This window comes from Benincasa hispida, chromosome 11 (genome assembly GCF_009727055.1).
Source record: "Benincasa hispida cultivar B227 chromosome 11, ASM972705v1, whole genome shotgun sequence".
Classification (NCBI taxonomy): Eukaryota; Viridiplantae; Streptophyta; class Magnoliopsida; order Cucurbitales; family Cucurbitaceae; genus Benincasa; species Benincasa hispida.
In genome coordinates this window covers 19,102,995-19,120,157 of record NC_052359.1, presented here as the reverse complement: position 1 = coordinate 19,120,157, position 17,163 = coordinate 19,102,995, and the positions used below count along the sequence as shown (strand labels likewise).

The 17,163-nt window shown below is 34.6% G+C and overlaps 1 protein-coding gene across 3 annotated transcripts; it reads left to right on the top strand.

Annotated features, from left to right (window-relative positions):
- The first annotated feature begins 5,460 nt into the window (after positions 1-5,460).
- LOC120091185 lies at positions 5,461-9,814 on the top strand. 3 transcript variants are annotated; one of them, XR_005485673.1, is made up of 3 exons: positions 5,461-5,760; positions 7,253-7,598; positions 9,070-9,814. XR_005485673.1 is itself a non-coding variant. In XM_039049085.1 (2 exons), the coding sequence occupies exons 1-2, from the start codon at positions 5,490-5,492 to the stop codon at positions 7,537-7,539; spliced, it is 558 nt and encodes a 185-aa protein (XP_038905013.1). In that variant the 5' UTR covers positions 5,462-5,489; the 3' UTR covers positions 7,540-7,854. The 3 variants fall into 3 exon arrangements, 1 of the variants encoding a protein (XP_038905013.1); XR_005485672.1 differs by lacking the exon at positions 9,070-9,814 and adding an exon at positions 7,759-7,915 and having other exon boundaries at positions 5,462-5,760; XM_039049085.1 differs by lacking the exon at positions 9,070-9,814 and having other exon boundaries at positions 5,462-5,760; positions 7,253-7,854.
- Positions 9,815-17,163: the final 7,349 nt, after the last annotated feature.

Below are 17,163 nucleotides of genomic sequence, written 5' to 3'. Positions count from 1 at the left end.
CGACAGCTTGTGCTAGCTAAACAATCGTGCAGTGGTGAGCTAAACGATCGTACAGTATTTACAAAAAGATCGCATAGCTTTTGGTAGACGATCGCTTGCCCAAAGTAAACGATCGTGTAGTGTTTGTAGGCGACAGACACTGAGCTAAATGATGAGCTAAACGATCATATAGCTTTATCTAAACGATTAGGCATCAACCTATACTATAGGTCTTCGCCATCTCCCACTTGTCCAGTCGTGTACACGATCGGTGATTTCTTCTTCGTCTGCCTCATACCTAGTCCAAACAGAGCCCACTCTCTAGATTCTCACACGGAGAATACCAAGGTAGCCTTCTTGGTGATGTCATAGTCAACTCAACACCGTTGAGGTTCTGTGGAGACTGTTCGTGTTGCTAAGGAGTTCGTGATCGAGGCGCTCGTTGAGGACAAGCGTGAAGTATTCATGCTGTGTTATGGTCGTGTAGATCGAGCGTTTGAGGTTGCTGTTGTTCGAATGGTCGTGCGCAAAGGAATGTGGAGACGCATCTTCAAATGTTCATAGAGTTTTCTCTTTGTTCATTTGAGTTTTCATGTTGTAATTTCTATATTAATTGTATAACTGCATGTTTCTGTTCGATTGTAATTTGTAATGTTCATTTATGATTATAATTTGGAATGTTATTATTTCCACTGCTCATGAAAATCTCAAGTCTGATTTCCTTCAGCTTACTCAACCGTTGCAGCTACCTGCTTGTTTAACCAAATTTTCAGATTCAACTTTAAACTCGAATAATTCTTTTTACAGACATTATTTTGGAAAATTTCCTTCTACAAACTTGCTTATAATTGTCTTCACTTTATCACTTTAAAATATGAGCTTTAGATTCCTTCTATAAAGCCTAGAAATCTTCAATCTTCCCACCTTGTTCACAATCACCCGAGAGCTTGAATTACTTGGGAAAAACTTCAAATTCTAACTCGAAATCGTGAGAGATTTCATCTGATAGTCCTAAATTTTCATCTATACTCTTCAGTCTTAAACTCAGCTCAAGAATTTCGCTCTTGGCAAGAGTGAAATAGGAAAACTGAAGACTTCTTTCAGCCTCAACCTTTTTATAACTGAAGATGCATGTTTCAACACAAGCTCAAGATGCTAGCTAGCCTACAAAGTGACATTAACCTCCTAATCATGACAACTGACCCACTAAGGTGGGTAATTAAGCTGAAAACCTTTACTTATTCACCAACACAAGGCTCTTACCCATCACTTATCTCATCACTAATACGCACATATAACCTCTATTCGGCTAACGCATGCTCATTTGTCTGCCTTCGCCCATAACTCACGCCTTGCAAACCTTATATTGTTACGCACGACTAGCTAGCTTCTCCTTCTCAATGCTTTAGCGTATACTCAAGCTATCGCATAGGCTAACGCTTAATGTATAGCATCCCCTCGGCCATTGCTTAGTCAGCCCACGCCTAAGCCTTACCTTCCATTAGCACATGACTGGCACCTCACCTAACCTCCTTGGACGCGTACGGCTACTGCACACCTGGACTTCAGCCTTCAATGCATCTTGGTATCAACACTTGGTTTCCAACACTTCGCCAAATTTCCTTCTTTCAACCAAGCACAAACACACTTTGTCCCTAAGAGCTTTAGGTATCAACACTTATATTATTTTCTTCTTCCTTTAGCATTCTCAAACCTCTTCCCCTACAATGAAGTATTATTATAAGTTACTCAACACATTAATTAATCATACTTAAGTAGAGAAAATAGAACTCAGGGTTTATAAAAGTACTAGGAGACTAGGATTCAGAATTCCCAATTCAACTGTGTCACAAACATGAGCTATGAAAACCTATGTATAGAGAGGAGGGGTGACTCACTTTTCCCAATCTTTCCTATTCCTACCATGGTTTTAATTTAACTAAATGACTTTTATTTAATTAATTAGTCCAATAATTAAATAATCATATATATTAAATCCAATTTAATATATATAATTAACAAATAAACATCACATTTTTATTTATCTCTACTTCTAAAAAATTAATTAATTAATTAACTAACCATTAATTAATCAATTAAACGACTATATTAAATCGTATTTAATATAGAATTAATCAACACATAATTATCACATATTTATATGTATACATCTCTTTAATATTTGAATCTTATTCAAATATTTTTCTCTCTTAATTATAGATCACATCTTAATTAACCATATTATATTAATCTCATTAATATGCAATTTATTTGAACAATTCAAACCATTTCTCTTATATATTTTTTAGTAAGCTAACAAGAAGACCTTATGAACCTATAGATTAGAAGCTCCAATGATATAAGATTAATTAATTAAACTCTTCAATTAAATTAATCAATTTTCATAAACTACCGGTCACTTCACTAAGGATCGATAGTTGCACTCTTCGCGCTGTAGATTTATTTCTGTATCTACGGATAATCAACAGTGAGTCGACCCTTCAAAAATTGCTCATAGTTATAGCTGGGTCAAAATACCGTTTTACCTCTGTAATTACATATAACTTCTTAAATACCATTGATCCCTCCAATGGACAAACAATTTATAGTTAACACCTTTCAAACCAGTGAGAGGTTGAGACCTCAATGTCCAAGACCCGGAATCAGCTATTAAGGGACAATTTATCTACTTTCATTAAGGTCAGGAAAGGAATGAATTCCATCTTTTGTAGTTGCGTTCCCAACTCCCTATTCGGACTAGTCCCAAAATGGTAGGTTTGTTGAGTTAGCTAACAAGACCACTCTTAACCATACAGATCAAAGGATTTCCTTCATAGATAAGAGTTCACAACTCACTCAAGATTAAGATCAAGCACCTATGATCATCTTAGTGAAATGTAAGTCTCTTCTAGCAATGGTGTTATATAGAGAGACTATTCATTTCGCGGTCCAATCTTAGATAAACTCTTTATATAGAATACCTCCATTCGCATGTCTCCACATGAAAGATCAGGATCATATCATTTGTATCACTTTACAACAATTGTAACATCTACAAAGCAGGTCGTATTCGAAATGTCACCAAGATAAGGTACCCAGCCTTATCCGTCTACTACAGACCATTTAGGTTATCACTTAAACGTGATCCACCTGTATGTCTCTACATACATGTTTAAGTTTCATAAAATAATCTGGGAACTTAGTTTATTGGATTGATATAATGCAGTCTAAACATTAATAAAATGCCTCTTATTTTATTAGATATATAATTTGTTCTTACAAACTACAAGATACACTCGATTGAGGACATTAACTCCAATAATTTGATCCCTTTATTTAGGAATTAAATGTTTTAACAAGGTTGTACGTTAGTAGTTTAATATAAAGTAATGCTTTTGGATTTAATATATACAAAAAAAAAAATAGTTGAGTTGACATTAATACTGAAAAATACTTATTGCACTTATAATTTAAATATAATAATGTGTTTTAATGGATTGTTAAGAGTTGCTCCAGGCAAGATCTCTAAAGCCCACAGGTGGACCTGAGAGCAAGGGCAACTGGACGCGGCATGGGGAAACATGCAATCCCAAAAGAGAAAAGTTAGAGCCTCAAGTTTCGGGGCGACTAGGCGAGTAGGTAATATATACTAATAGAGAAATAATCCCTTGTTTGGCACTTTATAGCCTCGAGCACCCTAAGTACCTTGACATCGTCAGAGTTATACATAAACACAATCGAGTGTTAGACGAACGTGCATTAATTAAATAGCCCCATTTGACGCCCTCCAAAGTGGGAGAGTAAGTAATCTCCCAAGGAGAGCCTTGATTTTATTTTTATGTGCTTAGTGAATTATACATTCTCTGTACTAACTTAGGCATTAGAGTGTGGTAGGCATGTAATATTAAATTTCCATCGATATTTGTACTTTTTCATTAGTTCAACTCAACATGAGGGGTGAATCGATATTTCCATTATATCGTAGAAAAAAATTCACAAAATATAAAAATAAGCAACAAAATATTAAGACCGTAAATAATGGACATATTAAATTGTTTAAAAATCATAAAATATGTATTTATTAATTTAAATTGATTTTTTTTTATATAATCTTTTTCAAGCACATTCATTGAAATCAAAATTTTATCAATATTTCCATCAAAATTTCTTTAAAATTAAGACCTAAGTATTTCCACCGATATTGACATTTTAAACCTTATAGGCTCAACACCACATAGATGCGAGGAGTTCACACAGGTCAGCTCGAAAAACGAAACCAAATTAAGAGAAGCGAGTTGGTAGACAATCCCACCAAAGGTCCACAATGACGACGTACATGTATGAGTTTCTCAAGCCAACATAAACTATTTATCTAAATATCTTTCATATCTAGTAAAGACTATTTTGAACTTTAGACTTCATTTCAATAATATCTTTAAACTTCAAAAAAAATTATTAATACCCTTGACCTTTAAAGGACATTAAAGAAAAAAATTAACCATACAAATATTCACCATGTTTTTCCAAACCTCCAATTTCCATCAACCATGGCATCTCTACTCGAACAACAATGGGTTTGGCAGATGGATAATCCAAAATTGGGGGAGAAAATGAAAGTTGTCCTACCTTTTGAAATTGAGGATGTTTTTTACCCTTTGCTAATGTCATATTCAAGTGATTTACCAAACGGAAGCTCGCACACACAAATTGGCCTTTCGCTTTTGCTCTCTTGTTCTCTTTTTCTCAATTTTCTCTCTCTCGTTCTCGCTCTCTTGTTCTCTTTCTCTCAATTTCCTCTCTTGTTCTCATCTTTCTCATTGTCTCACTATCTTGTTGTCATCTCTCACATTGTCTTGTCCTTACTCTCCCTTCTTCTTCTCCTCTCTTTCACTCACTCTTGGTCTCCTCTCGCTCTCTCGCTTTTCACTCTTCACTATCTCGCTCCACTACATCTGACATTTTGAATAATATTTCAATGGCAACATTCTAATGGTCGACAATAAATAGAGAAAAGAAAAATGGAGAATGATCGACACAAATGAAGGAAAGTTGAGAAGAAAAAGAAGAAGAGAGAAAAAGCTAAGGGTAATTTTATAACTTTGACTCATGATAATGTAAGTAAGAGTACAAAATTTTTAAGTTTGAAAAGGTAGGTAAAAACTATTTTGGAGTCTGAGATTGGATATTTTGATCAATTATCTCAACTTGGGGTAAGTATGGTAAATCGAAAAATCGAGTCAACCGATCAAAAACGATTGAATCAAAGGTAATTGATTGAAGAAGAGGATGGACTCGATTGACATCGATTTGAAAAAACAATCCAATGGATAAGTTCAAAAAATGCAAAGAATAAAACCACCCCAATCTCAACAACTAAACCCACAAACTCAAACACTACATCATCTATCTTTGAAACATAGGTCAAAGTTCGAGGGGCATATCTATGATTTAACCTGAAGACTACATGAAATTATGCCACGTGGCCAAAACTATAGGTACTTGAATCATTAATGGGCATTTGCACCTCAGCCGAACCGCTACATAATCTTACGACGGACCACCGTGAAGGGATAATCGGAGCCCAGATATTTTTGCTTCCACGTTTATTCTTCTCGCCGCCGGCCGGTATGATGGATGACGTCGTCGGAAACAACCGTATTCGTAATCTACAAGACGGCTTTCACCACCGTGACCTGCGGACGAAGATCATCCAATTTCTCACCGGCGTTGGCAAGTTCGCCGTGGACTCTACCTTCTTCAGCTCTCTCAAGGCCGTCTCCGGTTTTCTTTCCTCTCTCTTCCTCATAGACATATGGAGTATTTACGATGTTTTTTTACTTTCAATTTTTCATTTACATCGAAAAAACTACGAACCCTAATTCGTTCAGGTTAAGATCCAGTATCGTGTTCCATAGCTCTAATATTTTGTATAAATCTTCTTCCACCGCTCCCCTACATATTCTTTTCGACTCATCTGCCTTTAATCTGAAAGATTGGATTTGTTCCCACCCGGCTTTCCCAAAAGTATGGGAAATAGTTGTGAGTGTAATCCGTTTGTATTTGATTAGGAATATGCGTGGAAGAAAATTGAAGTTTGCGTATTGGAATGGCATGTTATGAGTATCATAGTTCTTTATGAAGTTCCAAGTAGTTGAATTTTGCTCGGCCTGAGTGTTCAATTTCTCTCCAGCAGCTCCAAAACAAGTACCAAAATTCGGCCATCGAGTGACTAGGTAAAAATTTCAAAGAAGGTTAAGCTTTTTGTGTGGCAACTCTCCACTTTGGATCGAGTTTGAGGAAGATGACCCTGATTGGCCATTGTGTTTGCATTCTCTTTAGTGGGCATACTGGGCGGCTAGAGACCTTGACCATATCTTCTAGAGTGTGATTTAGCCCGTCTTGTTTAGAGTCTTTTCTTTGAGGAGTTTGGTTCAAGTCCGGCTAGACATAGGGGTTGCAGATCAAGGGGTTCCTTCTTCATTCTCTTTTGAGAGAGGAAAAGGTTTTGTGGCATGTTGGAATTTTTGCTGTTTTGTAGTGCCTTTGGTGAGTGGAATAACAAGGTCTATAAGGGTTTGAGAGGTTTTTGAGTGATGTTGAGCCTTTGTTAGGGTCAAATCTTTTTTGTAGAGTTGTTTTTTTCATAGTTATTTTTTTCATAATCTGTTAAGTCTTGAGGCCTTTATTTAGTTTGCCTCCTTTTTTCCTGAGTTCTTTTTCTCTATAATCTGTGAGGTCTTGTCTTACCCGTTTGGAGGTTTTCTTTATTTTGCCTCCTTTATTTTGAGCTTGTTTTTGTCTGCCCTTGTATTCTTTGATCTCTTCATTTCATTTTGGTTATTCATTAAAATTGTATTGTAAAAGTTTAAGATTATGTTGGATACTTATTGTGCCTGACTGCCAGTTTTAGATTATGTTCCGAATTTTGGTTTCGGCATCAGTCTTTTTTATTTTGTTTAAACTGACACGTTGGTATGACATTGCTTTTTGTTAAAAGACTCACCTGAATTGATCTAGTTACACCCCTACGGATAATTTGCTGTCCTTTTAGTTGGTTTGATCTAAGAAAACAATTTACTCTATTCAAATGGAGAAAATGCATTGTTATGCTTACATCTTTCTCTAGGACTTTTCTTTACATACCTTTCCTGACTGTAATGATTAATCTCCTGGTTTTTTGTGGACGATCTTTAGAAGTCCTCAACTGATTTCTGCTAGTATTCAACTTTTTGTTTTCTCATTTTGGGTTTCTTCTCGTGCTTGCGTGATGTAGGTAAGAATCAAGCACATAAGGTTGGGGGAGGAGGATTAAAGGATACGCCCCATTCATCCTCTTTAAATGAAAAGAAACCGGAAGAGCTTAAACTAGTGCTGGATAAGATGCAGGCAGAGATGGAGAAAACAGAGGCAGACAAGAACAAAATGAAGCAACACCATTGTACATCTGCAGAGATTGTTGATGACTCTGAACCACTAAAGAAGTTGCCAGGGGAAGGTGTCAAAGGATCAGCCAACGAGATTCAAAACAAGAAAAGAATCTTCATCCGTTCCAGACTGTAGACAATGGAGTTCATTATTGTAGTAGCATAGCAAGAATAATGGATTCCTTTCTTGACAAGGTATGTAAGTTGTAGATATTAGTTCATTACTTTATCATCATGACTAAAGCTAAAGCTATGCATCCAATATCTTCATGGATGGAATTCTTAGTAAGTTGTATACAAATCCTTCTTTTGTTCCCTAAGAGTGATTTGGCTACTGGCATTTTGTTTTTGACAGGATCGGTATATTGACCCAACACACGTAGTGCTTGTGTTTGTAAACTTATGTCACATTGGTGTAGAATGAGACTAATATGATCTACATTTTAATGAATTAGTGTGTAATTTGCTGTTGTCCCTCTTAACAAATAGAAAAAGTTGATCATATTTACCAATTACCAAATGTAGTTAGTGAAAACATAGGTTAAATTCTCCCCAGTTTTATTGTCTTACGTATGTTTTATTTCTTAATTTGATATTTGGAGCAAACTTATTAGATGTTGAAATTGTTATATTGTTTAATGTTTTAAGGTTAAGATTGCAACGTTGAGGTGCAATTTGGTAATATTCAAAGCTTATAGTTATAATTAATACAACTTAGACAATTTTAGAGGTCAAAATAGATTTTCTTTTTTTTTTTTTTTCCATTTATATCTATTCAAACTAGTGGTGTTCGTCAAACCTAAGGAAACCGAATCGAATGGTAAAGGACCGAAAAATTGGTTTTTTCTAAAGTTTTGGTTCAGTTTGGTTTAAAATTATAAGAAATCGAACTTCTCATCCAGTTTCAAATCCAAAATCAGAGCCAAAATCAAATTTGAACCATTCATAATTATATATATTATAAAATCGAACCAAACCAAATATATATATATATATTATATATATATATATATATATATTATATATATATATATATATATATTATATGTTTTTTAATATATACACATTACGTATATTTATAAAACCGAACCGTTTATGTTGAGTTAAAACCAAACAAAATCGTTTTTTATATTTTTTTACTTTTAGAAAAGATCTATTGTTATATGTTATATATAAAACTGAAAATTAAATCGAACTACGAATATTCGGTTCAATTTGATAAAAATAAATGGTTCTGTTTGGTTTGTATATATCCAAAAGTCAAATCGAACTAAACTACTCAATCTAAAAACGAACAATTAGGAGCTTTAAATAGAGTTATACTATGTTAGCACATAACAAGATTAATGATTAAGAGTTTAAGTAGAGTTATAACACATATCTTCAAGTTTAGATGGATTGTTTTCTTTCTCATAATCAATCAATATATCACTCCTAAGTTCACCTTCAAAAGTGCATATCATTTAGAAATTTAATTATCTGAGTCTATGTCGGCCTCCTAATCATCCAAAGATAAGTTCGCAAATTTCTAGAAGATGGTATGAGATTTTGATGCTTTGCCAAAGATCAAGATCACCAGATGGAAAATTATTAATGATATCATTCTTATGGCTTGTAATCTTTCTAGAAAAGGAGTTGTCCCTAACATTTATTGTTCGGTTTGCAGGGCTTACAAGGAAACATCTTGCCACCTATTTTGGGAATGTAAGGTTTCTAAGAAGATTTGGAATGTTTTAGTTCCCTCTAATGTTCGTCTGTTTTTTATGGGCAGGACATCTGGAATGTTTGTGATTACTGGGAATGCATAAAGGAGATTAATCCTAAAGAGCGGATGGGAAAAATCCTCACGTTTTTATGGTGCATCTAGAACCAAAGGAATGTTATTTGCTTCAACCACGTATCGTCTGAAGATAAAGACATTATCTCGGCTATCGAAGCGTCTTTTGAAGCTTACTCGGGTAGGTCTCCCACTGTCTCCCTGTTTCTCTTCCCACTCTGATCCCGATCAAGGGAATGACGGTTGGAAAGCCCCTAAGGAGGGTTGTTGAAAGTTGAATGTTGATGTGGTGTGGTCGGACTCTTTGCATTGTGGTGGTTTAGGCTGGATTGTGCGTGATTACCTTGGAACTCTTATTTTGGGTGGGTTCAAGCATATCAATCATAATTGGGGGATCAAGGTGTTTGAGGCAAAAGTAGTGGTGGAAGACTTGATTGAGGTCTACAGGCTTTGGAAGGGTCAAAATCCTCTGGTGGTGGTCTAAACAAATTCTCTTGAGGTAATTAAATTATTGAACTATCTAGACTCTGATTTTTCGGAAGTTGATATTTCTGTCAAAGAGGCCCTTAGCCTTGTAAAGTCTATTAATATCTGTAATTTTTGCAAGGTTCCTAGAGAGGAGAATAAAGTTGCCCACAATCTTGCTTCTTTGCCTCCTCTTTTGTATGGAAAGACACTTTTCTAGCATCTGTTCATCCTTTATCCTTGAAGGGGTGTGATTGGTTTGGGATTGGTTTGTATGGTTTGTTTCCAAAAAAAAAAATTGCAAACTTGGTCATAGTTTTATTTTTTAAAAAATATTATGCAACATATGTTTCAAAATAGGTATTGTTGTGAAAAAAAAAAATCAAGAACTACTTATAATTGGGTTAATTGGAGAAATATGGTGGTTTTGAAAATAAATTAGGAAAAAAAAATGGGTTGATTTCAAAATATTCAAGAAAAAGGGTTACTTTTTTGTCCTTATTAGGAGAAGCAATCTACATTTAAAAAAAATATATATATATTGCCCGGTCAAAACTAAATATATGTGTTTTCTGAAGAGATGCATTCAATTTAAAAACAAAAAGAAAAAATGATTGATTGAATGCATATGTTGAAGAGACATGCAGAATGCAAAATTTTGAGGTCTACAGCGCCAGTTGATCTCGTTGACCTTGTCACTTTATTCCACCAATTGTCCTTTTTCACCTACATACCCCCTTAAAAATTCAATCATTTTTACCATTTCCTTCATCTTCTTCATATTTTCTCCCCAAATTTGGCTGCCATCATTTTACCATCTCCTTCATATTTTCTCCCACCAAATTTGACAACCATCTTTTTTACCATCTTCTTCATATTTCTCCCCCAAATCCGACAACAATATCAATTTTTACCATTCCCTCATCTTTTTCATATTACCTCTATTTCTTACCATTTCATTATTTCAAACTCTCTCTCTCATCTTCTTCGTATTACACCTCTGTTTCATTTATCTTAATCAGTTTTTAAATAATTTCAGTGCAATATTTTTTTTTTGGTAAGTTAATATATTTTTGTTATTTATTGAAAATTTAAATATAATATGATTTTGTGTTGATTTTTCTATTATTATTATTATTATTTTGTTTACAATGATATTATTAAGAGAAAAGTTCTACCAACAATCATTCAAAAGTATAATAAATGGGCAAAAAGTTAGTAGTCATAAAGCTTTAAATTTTGTTCAATTTAATTTATTATGAAATAATGTTAATTTCAGACATCTGAAAATAGTAGAAAGGTACATATAAAACAATCTAGGAAAATAGGGTAGGTTTTTTTTTTTTGGGTTTATTGGGATGCGTGTACTAATAAAACTATTTTCACAGCGAAAGGATCAGATACTTGAGTAGCTAAAGCCTAATATTTGCCCGAACAAATTGTTATAAGACTCGAGAGACGGAAGAACAAAGGTTCTATTATTTACTTTATTGTGTTTTTGCTTTTTCATATTTTGATTAATCCATCAATATATTCTCTAGATTTTTTTCAGGAAAAAAATATTATTATAGCCACGGAACTTTAATGTTCGTTTAATATTAATTTCTTGTGAAATAATGATCAATTCGTTCAAATTAGAATACTATTGTAGTCATGGAATTTGAAATTTTGTTTGATGGTAATTTCTTGTGAAATAATGTTCAATTCGTTCAATTTAAGATATTATTGTAGTCATGAAACTTTAGAGTCTCCATTCCATAAAGATTCTATATAGTCTCCATTCCATAAATATTCTATTGAAAAATAATTGACCTATGAAGCATACAAGCAAAACAAAGCAGAAACAAGAATTCCAGTCAAGCTTAAAAACGAAAGTGAGAAGAAGAAGGTGATGAAGACAGGGAAATATAGTGGTTCGACTATATCAGTCTACATCCACTTGAATCAGAGAGCAGCAGCTTCATTATTCAAATATTCAAAAGAGATAACAAGTTACAGAGAGCAAGCTTCAAATCTAGACTACAAAGAAGTCATCAACCTCACTACCTTTCCCCCTTTCTAACAAAAAACAACACTCGACCCCTTTATTCCTTCCAAGGACAAATTAATAAAACCTTTCACCAATAGCATAACAAATTGTTAACTATAGTTAGCTGACTAACAAATTTTTAACCATGGTAACATGGAAAGAAACTGAGCTGTGAAGAGGAAAAACAAACTTGAGGTAGAGCTGGGAGAGAGAAAGAGAGAGAGAGTCACAAAACTTTTACAAATTCACTCTCTTGACAATCTCTAACAAACAAACTTCTGAAGAGAAGACTACTCAAACTCTGAAACATTCAAAGTAGCTTTCACGGTTAGCCAACACCAAGTTTCAACAGGTCACATAAGCAAGTGAACTTGTCTCCACTGAGGACTTTAGTCAGCATGTCTGCTGGATTGCTTAAAGTATGAATTTTATCAACTGTAATCTTACCTTAATTGATGGCCTCTCTCACAAAGTGAAACCTCACATCTATATGTTTGGTTCTATCATGGAAGGTAGGATTCTTTGATAATGAGATAGCACTATAACTATCATAATTTATGGTAACATCACATGTGGAGTTAAACATTTCAGATATAAGGCCCTTGAGCCACAAGCTTTCTTTGACAGAGTCTGATAGAGCAATGTATTCTGCTTCTGTAGAGGATAAGGCTACTACAGATTACAAAACCGATTTCCAGCTAATAACATTCCCAAAAAAAGTAAAGACATACCCGTTTAAAGATCTTCTTCTATCTGGATCAGCAGTATAATCAGAGTCTACAAAACCAACCAAGGAGATTGGAGTTTCATTAGCAGAATTGTAAATCAAACCTAAATCAACAATGCCTTTCAAGTATCCAAGAACCCACTTTGAGGCTTCCCAATGAGCTTTGCCAAGATTACTTATAAAACGGCTTATACCACTCATACTATATGCTAAGTCAGGCCTACAACAAATCATACCATACATTAGACTCCCAACAAGATTTGCATAGGGAGCTGACCTTATAGCTTTAATGTCTTCAGGTGTTTCAGGGCACTGTGATGAAGACAATTTGAAATGCTATGTGAGAGGGGTCTTTACTGGTTTGGAGGAGTCCATATGAAACTTGGATAGAATTTTATTGAAGTATTCTAGTTGTGAGATGATCAAACTATTTCTTTGTCTATCTCTTGATAGCTCCATACTAAGAATCCTCTTTGCATTTCCAAGATCCTTCATTTCAAATTCATTTTCTGGAAGATCTTTAAGCTTTCGAATTTCCTGTAAACTTTGAGAAGCAATCAAAATATCACCAACGTACAAAAGTAGAAGAACAAATGTCCTTTCACAAATTGATTTTCTATAAACACAACTATCAAATTTACTTCTAATGAAGCCATTAGAGGTAATGAAGGTATCAAAGCATTTGTTCCATTGTCTTGGGGATTGTTTTAGCCCGTAGATGGATCTTGTTAGATGATAAACTTGATCTTCTTTCCCTGCTTCTTCAAAACCTGGTAGTTGATTCATGTATATCTTTTTATCAAGAGTACCAAACAAGAATGCAGTGGTGACATACATTTGTTCAAGCTCAAGCTAATAATGAGTAACTATAGACAAAAGAACTCTGATAGAAGTGTGCCTTTCCACGGGTGAGAAGATTTCGTTGTAGTCAACACCCTCTTCTTATGTGTACCCCTTAGCAACCAACCTAGCTTTATATCTAAGTTGATCATTCTTTCCTATTCCTGGCTTCAATTTGAAGATCCACTTGCAATCAACAACTTTCTGATTTAGGGGTTTATCCACAAGCACCCAAGTATTATTTTTATGCAATGAGTCTATTTCCAATTGCATAGCTTCACGCTATTTTCTGCATTCATAGTACTTCCTTATAACTATTTGGTTTTGTAATATTCCCAAATTCTACACAAGTCGAAGTAAAACCAGATAGATTTAAGAATTCAAACCGTGATGGTGATCTGATTGACCTTCTTTCTCTATCTCTAGCTAGTTGATAATCATCAAGATGATGAGTTGAGCTTTGAGGAGGAATGGAAAAAGAAGACAAAATGGAAGAACCCTTTTCTCCCTTAATCTGAGATTGAGACTCATCAACATGTGGGGCAGAATCTATATTACCATCAAAGTGTGAACTATCTGGAACAATCTCAACTTCAAAAGTTTCCTTTTAAGCATCTTCTCCTACAGTTTTTTGATCCTTCCAAGGCATCACAGCTTCATTGAATGTAACATCCCTACTTATGATGCATTTTTTATCTCCAGGTTCAAGAGACTAAAGTTTATACCCCTTAATTCCGTGAGGATAGCCAAGAAAAATACATCTCTTGGCTCTTGGTTCTAGCTTTCCTTGTTTGGTATGTGCAAAAGTTGCACACCCAAAGGTCCTCAAGTGATTTAGGCTAGGGGGACTACCTATCCATAACTCTTGAGGTGTTTTAAAGCCAAGTGCAAATGAAGGGAGTCTTTTAACCAAATAGATTGTTGTGTTGCAGCCTCCCCCCAGAAAACCTTGGGAAGAGATGCACTTGAGAGCATACATCTTACCTTTTCAAGGATTGTTCTATTGTACCTCTCAGTTAGACCATTCTATTGTGGAGTGCCTAGAACAGTGAAATGCCTACCAATTTCAGATGTCTTACATAAGTCTATGAACTGACTGTTTAGGTATTCAAGCCCATTGTCTATTCTGAGTTTTTTAATTTTCTTCCCACACTGATTTTCAATATACGTTTTCCATCCAACAAACTTATCAAATACTTGGTCTTTAGTCTTAAGCAAGTAGACCCAGACTTTCTTGGAGAAATCATCAATTAGAGTTAGAAAATATCTAGCTCCTCCATGAGTGGATACTCTAGCTGGTTCCCATAAATCAGAGTGTATATTGTCAAGTCTGTCGGTAGTCTTTTTCTTGGATTGTGTGAAGCTTTGTCTTTCTTAATACACAGTGGTCATAGAAACCAAGGTCTAGTTCCCGTCCTTTATCCAAGAGGCCTTTCTTACAAAGGTGATTTATACCTGTTGGATTGATATGTGACAGCCTTCCATGCCAGAGTTGAGCCTTATTTTCAAGCTTATGAGAAGCCAAATTTGACTCTGCAGTATAGGTACTTCCTGACAAAACATACAGGCCTCTCTTCAGGTAACTTGTCATTTTCAGAATAAACGACTTATACACAGTCATCACCCCCTGTTGAGCCCTCCAAATGTAGCCATCTTTATCAAACGTACCAAGGGAGATTAGGTTTATTTTAAGGCTTGGCACAAATCTCACAGAGTTGAGGATTTTAAGGGATCCATCACTTAGTTTTAAAGTAACAGATCCTATCCCTTTAATTTTACACAAGTGATTGCCACCAACCATTACTTCGTCAGAATCAAATTCTTTCTGTTCCGAGAATAAACTTCTATAAGAAGTCGCATGAAAAGTACAGTCGGAGTCCAAAATCCATTCAGCATCTATTTCAGACTGAGATACCATCAGGACTTCAGCTATTTCAAAGCCTTCAGCATTGGTTGATACCTTATTCTCACCTCTAACAGGAAGTTTACCTTTGTGCCTGAAGATAGGGCATTCAAATTTTGTATGACCTTCCTCTTGCAATAGTTGCAAGTAATTTTCTTCTTCTCCTTGTTTACAGACTTGTTTGACGTTTTTTTTATTGTTGTTTATTCGATTTCTGATGTTGCCTCTTTGATTGTTTTCCTTTAGAAAACAGTGCTTCAGGCTCCTTTTTTCAAACTTTAGCTCAAGCTCTTTCGAACAGAGAGAATCTAAAACAATATCCAAGGTCAAGGTTTCTCTTCCGTACTTAATGGATGCCTTAATTTCCTTATACTTCTCAGGTACCGAGTTAAGAAGAATTACTGCATGATTCTCACATGATATTTTTTCCCCTGTATTCGCTACTGCCAAGCATATCTCATTAAATTCATCAATATTTTCTTTAAGTCCTTTGGTTGGATCCATTTTATATCCAACCAGTTTTTCTTTCAAGTAGATCTTGTTAGTTATCGATTTAGACATATACATTTCATCTAATTTCTTCCACAGATCAGAGACATTATCAATATCACTAACTCTCCTCAAAACACTATCAGAGAGATACAATATAACAGTGCTATATGGCATTTCATACATCTCAGCCTTTTGATCTTCAGTCCTAGTAGTAGGTAACTTACTTGGATCTAGGAGTGCTTTCGTAACCTTTTGCTGAACGAGAAGAGCTTTCATCTTTCTTTTCCACAAATTGAAGTCACCTTTTCTATCAAATCGATCTATCTCAAATTTCGTCGCCATCCTGAATAGCTCTGATCCTCAGAAAAGAAGATGCAGTCGAAAGAAGAACTCTGAGATTCGCTTGTGAGCTCAATCACACCTCAGGTGTTCAATGGAACAGGGAACACAACAGTAAAAAAAAAAAAAAAAAAAAAATCAGAAACGTGAGAGTGAGCTTTAATCAAACAAGAATTCTTCTACAATAGCTCTGATACTTGTTCAAAAATAATTAGCCTATGAAGTATACAACAAAACAGAAACAAGAACTCTAGTCAAGTTAAAACCGAAAGTGAGAAGAAGAAGGTGATGAAGATAGGGAATTATAGTGGTTCGACTATATTAGTCTACATCCACTTGAATCGAAGAGAAACAACTTCATTATTCAAATACTTAGAAGAGAGAACAAGTTACAGAGAGCAAGCTTCAAATCTGGATTACAAAGAATAAGTCATTAACCTTTCTACCTTTCCCCCTTTTTAACAAAAAATAATAATAATAATAATAATAATAATAACACTCAACCCCTTTTATTCCTTCCAAGGAAAAATTAGTAAATCCTTTCACCAATAGAATAACAAATTGTTAACTATAGTTAGCTGACTAATAAATTTTTAACATGGTAACATGAAAAGAAACTGAGATGTGAAGAGGAAAAACAAACTTGAGGTAGAGCGGGGAGAGAGAGAGAGTCACAAAACTTTTACATATTCTATATCTATTCTATAAAGGTCTATTAAGCATGGAGATATTAAATTTGGACATTCTAATGTAGGTGAAATATTAAATTTGGATATCTAAATGTAGATGGAGTAGAAGGACCAATAAATCATGTTTGGTTCTTTCTAGTTATTTACTTCTCAATGTATACTTACATAGTTTTTGGTAAATATCAGATTGAATTGACCAAACTACAATAGATGTTGTGGGGCTTCTATGTTATGAAATACGTGTTGGGTTTTATATCTTAAAACTCATGGTTTGTAAACATTCGAACTTATTCTGAGAATTCAATAAAGTTGTTGAATATATTTTTTTTAAAAAAATCCAATAAACCTAAGTCCCTTGACTATTATATGTGCACTTGAACTTTATGTGGAGACATACAAGTGGATCAGGTTCGAGTAAATATTCAAAATGATCTATAGTATATGAATAAGGTTGGGTATCTTATTCTGGTAACACTATTGGATGCGGCCTACTTTGTAG